General features: G+C 57.5%; 1 protein-coding gene across 1 annotated transcript; it reads right to left on the bottom strand.

Annotated features, from left to right (window-relative positions):
* Nucleotides 1-3,727, bottom strand: LOC142403692 (uncharacterized). The gene is made up of 8 exons (XM_075489906.1): nt 3,610-3,727; nt 3,328-3,389; nt 2,724-2,877; nt 2,241-2,497; nt 1,949-2,034; nt 1,448-1,572; nt 844-952; nt 1-457 (listed from the first exon to the last, which is right to left on the bottom strand). The coding sequence occupies exons 1-8, from the start codon at nt 3,725-3,727 to the stop codon at nt 1-3; spliced, it is 1,368 nt and encodes a 455-aa protein (XP_075346021.1).
* Nucleotides 3,728-3,971: the final 244 nt, after the last annotated feature.

The raw sequence follows: 3,971 nt of genomic DNA on the forward strand, positions 1-3,971 counted from the left end.
TCACTCCAGCCAAGGCCACTCCATCCTGGAGACCACCGATCTGGTCTTCAGTGGGTGGCATTGCGTAGACCTGGACTCCTCGTACATTGGTGGCACCAAAAGGGAGGGCTCAAAGCTGTATCCCGCTAATACGGTCTTCTGCGGTTCTTTCACCACTGACCAGAACATCTCAGGCCTTGATTTTAGTAATGGTGCTGCCTCAGGTCTTGGTGGCTGTGGAATGAAGACCTTGTAGGTGGGCTCCTCAGGCAGCCCAGCCTCAGAGCTCATTGACAGCAATTTGCTTCCAACGGGAACTTTCTTTTCTCCTTGTCCTCCTCCTCTGCACCTCCCAGGTTTTGCTGCCTGCGCTCGACTCTGCTTTGACGCTTGGCCTTCGAGCTTGGATTTGCCCTTGGGTTGGCTGGTCACAGGCTGTTTTATTCCAGAGGAGTCCCCTGGGATCAGTGGCAGCCACCTGAAAGGACACAACGGGAGGGGTCTGCCTGAGGACACGATGGGTTTGGGGCCTCATCCTGTCCCTATGAGCCATGTGCCTGTCTGCACAGCTGCTGGCAGCTCAGCCCATGGCTGCCCTCAGCTCAGGAGAGGAAACCCCCTGAGCTAGGACCCTCGGCTGACACACGGCTGTCCCCATGCACAGCTTAGGAGGCCACGCTGGGGAGGAGAGGAGCCAGGCCTGTGCAATGCAGGGCTCCCGGCAGCCTCATCCTGCCCCTCTGGGTGCTGCCTTCACCACTGCTGGGCAGTGATGAACGGCGAGTGTTTGGGGCTGGGGAATGGGCTCTTGCTGGGTCAGAAAACAAGCCTGTGCAGACGCCAGCCCTGAATCTCCAGACTCACCTGACCCGAGACTTCTTCCTCTTCTCCATCTCCTTCATTTCCCGGAGCTGTGGGGCTTCATTAGGAGTCGAGCTTGAACGGGCAGGCAAGGGCAGTTCAGCAAATCCCACTGGAACCGGGAAGGAGAGACCTTGTCAGAAGAGCATCGCTGGGACATCGCCGGCGCTGGTGACGCATAGTGGTGCTCAGGCCTCTTCCCAAAACATCCGAGAGGGCCATTCTGCTCCCCTCGCAGCCACCCTGACACCAGCTCTTGCCCAGCTCCTCATTTCCACAGTCAACGTGGTTTTGTGACTGTGTTATCGGCACCAGATTTGGGAAAGAGGAGCTGGGTGGTGCCGGTGACGGGACAGGGACCCTTGCAGAGGGGTCATTTCCCGGGGGCCTTGGCTTGCCATCTTCCCACTGTTCCCTTGGGCACATCCCTCCCTGGGGGTTCGTTTTGTGGAAGCCAATGAGTCATGAGCAGAAAAGGCTGTGCTGAGCTGTCATGAAGCTTTGGCGCAAATCGGAGTCCTTTGACAATCCTCACCGGAGGATTTTCCCCACTATATCCCAGAAGTTGGTTGGCTATGCTATGCAAAGGCGCCAGGAGCAGCTTTACCTTTTTTGCCCTGCCTGAGAGCTGGCAAAACCTCTTCTTCCTTCCGCTTGTCCTCACCAGGGACTTTTCTCAAGTGCTTGACAGGGGCCCTGGGTGGTGGTTTGGGCACAAACTCCAGTTCAAACCTGCAGACAAAGAGATGACACCAGCATGATCCACAGCACCACCAGCCCTTGCCGCTTGCCACGATCACCTGCTCACAAGCAGATTTTGGCACTGCACAAAAACTCCTTTTTTTTTCCCCAAGTTGACTACACCCCATCCCCGAGGACCGTCCTGGGAAAGGGAGTCACCCTGCAAAGAAGTCCAGGCCATGATGGGAAGAAAGTGTTGCCTAAAAGTCCTCCATCTTTCCCATCGGATCTGCCTCACAGGAATGACTATGGGCTGGGGACATGTCACTGCCTGGTGCCCCCATGGCAGGACACCTGTGGTCACATGGAGCAAATGCTACCAAACCACAGCTGAGCAACTAGAGGCAACATCCGCAGATGTACTCACTCAGGAAAGATGATGACACGGCCAGAAAATGTCAGTGAGGCCACAGGTACCACCTGGGACACCACCATGTCCAGCAGCTGGGGGACCTGCAATGGAGGAGCACGAAGATGGCACGACGTCCTCAGCATGGCTGGGGCACTCAATATTGGGGGAGCCCGAGGCAGTGAGAGTCGGTAGGACCGTAGCTCTCGCCTGGCCTGGGTGGCTGGTTATGTCCTGGCGGGCCACATGCAAGCAGTGCTGGAGCACTGCTGTGGGACTGCCTGAGCCGTGGAGAAGCCAAAACACTCACCTCAAAAGCAGCTTTTTCCAAGTTCTCCTTCCCAGACATCCTCTCCAGGAAGTTGTAAAAAAATTTCATTTGTACTCTCATGCCTTCGATGAGAAGCAAGCCTATGTCCCTCAGGACAAGGGCGACGTTCTCCCCCTTCCCCAGGCAGTGAGAGAGGAGGGACATGGTGCCTTGGATGCAGGCCTCCACTTTCCGTCGGGACACAGAGGCGGCTGCGGCCACCTTGGCGTATTTGAGGGGCTCCAGCTCCTTATTGCCTGGAAAAGCACACAAGAGGGATGGAGGCGCTCACCCAGCGGCCCTTCTGCGGGCGTTTCCCAAGGGCTGCTTATTGCAGTCATTGCCCAGAAAGGCCCCATTTTCGGACCTGCTCCGCAGAGGGGGCAGTTGGCTTTAGAGAAGCGTCTCAGACCCAGGGAAGGGACGCGATAGCCCCCTTCACCTTGACCATGCATCCGGCCAGGGATTAATGGGCAGTCTTACCAGGCAGGTAGTCCTTGTTGTCCCTGAGGTTGTGGACACCTGCAAGGTTCCTGGCCAACCGAAACAGGGGCCTCTGGATAATCACGGCCTTGTCCCCAACCTGAATCCATTTGGGGACAACATCGAAGGAGCCAAGGGTGGGAATCCGGACCCCCTGCGAGTGGAAGAGAAGGGAAGGGCAGAAGGGTGAGGACTGGCTGGAGGGAAGAGCTGGAGGTAGCCCTGACCAGGGATGGTGCTTCAGGCTGGGTCCTGCCCACTCCTGCTGGTCAGAGGCATGAGCCCGGGCAGTGGCAAGAGCTTTAAGGAGGAGCTGCCGAGTCCTCTCCTTCCGCCTCCGAAAAATTAGTGCTGGAGTCAGGGCAGAAGCAGCCTGAGGGCATCCAGGGGGCTTCCAGTGAGCAGGATCAGCCCTGTGGTACATTACCACCTACCAGAGGTGATACCACCCTTGCATGAGCCCTCTTTGTCCATTGGGTTGGGGACTTTTGGGGTGAGCTTCCTGCTTTCTGAGGAGGGCAAGAGTAACTGCAGGCCATGCCCCAGGGCCATGGGGACTCCCCACCCCTCTGGGTTGACTAGGAGGATGTGGGTGTCGCCCCACCTTGCGCAGCAAGAGCTCTTCTTGAACATAGCCGGCCACTGCGTCCCAGACGGCTGTTCGCTCTGGAAAGCAAAGGAAAATCAGGTCACGCTCTGTGACTGCCAGCTCTCGACCCTCCAACACCCCCTGAGCTGTGGCGCATTGGCAGATGTAAAGTATCACTGCTGTCCTCAGCCCCACATGCTGACGCCCCTGAGATGGCTGCAGTGCTGAGTCTCACCCACGCAACGCTGCAACTGTTGGCCATGACCACACTCCTGCGGTGCCTGTGGATGCCTGTACCTTTGCTGGTGATGCTGGGCATCATGAAGGTGTGCTCCATCCCGTTCCAGAAGTCCATCTTGGTCCGCCTCATGCTGGCGGGTTGCTCCTTGGTGGCGACAGCCATGTGGGAGCTCATCCCTGCCTTTGTCCTATGGACACTCCTCCAGGGTGCAGGACCCACCGCCCTGCGGCCCCTTTTGTACCCCACTCTGACACCACGGTGACACGACCAGTGCTGACTCTGCTGCCCACTGTGACACGGCCACCCCTGACCTGCTGACCTTGGCCACGTGGATCCTAAGGGACCAGCACCTGTCGGGATGTTTTAAATGTGGTTCAAAATGTTTCAGTGTTGCTGTAGCTTTCTCAAATCAACTCTG

This window comes from Mycteria americana, unplaced genomic scaffold (genome assembly GCF_035582795.1).
Source record: "Mycteria americana isolate JAX WOST 10 ecotype Jacksonville Zoo and Gardens unplaced genomic scaffold, USCA_MyAme_1.0 Scaffold_42, whole genome shotgun sequence".
Lineage (NCBI taxonomy): Eukaryota > Metazoa > Chordata > Aves > Ciconiiformes > Ciconiidae > Mycteria > Mycteria americana.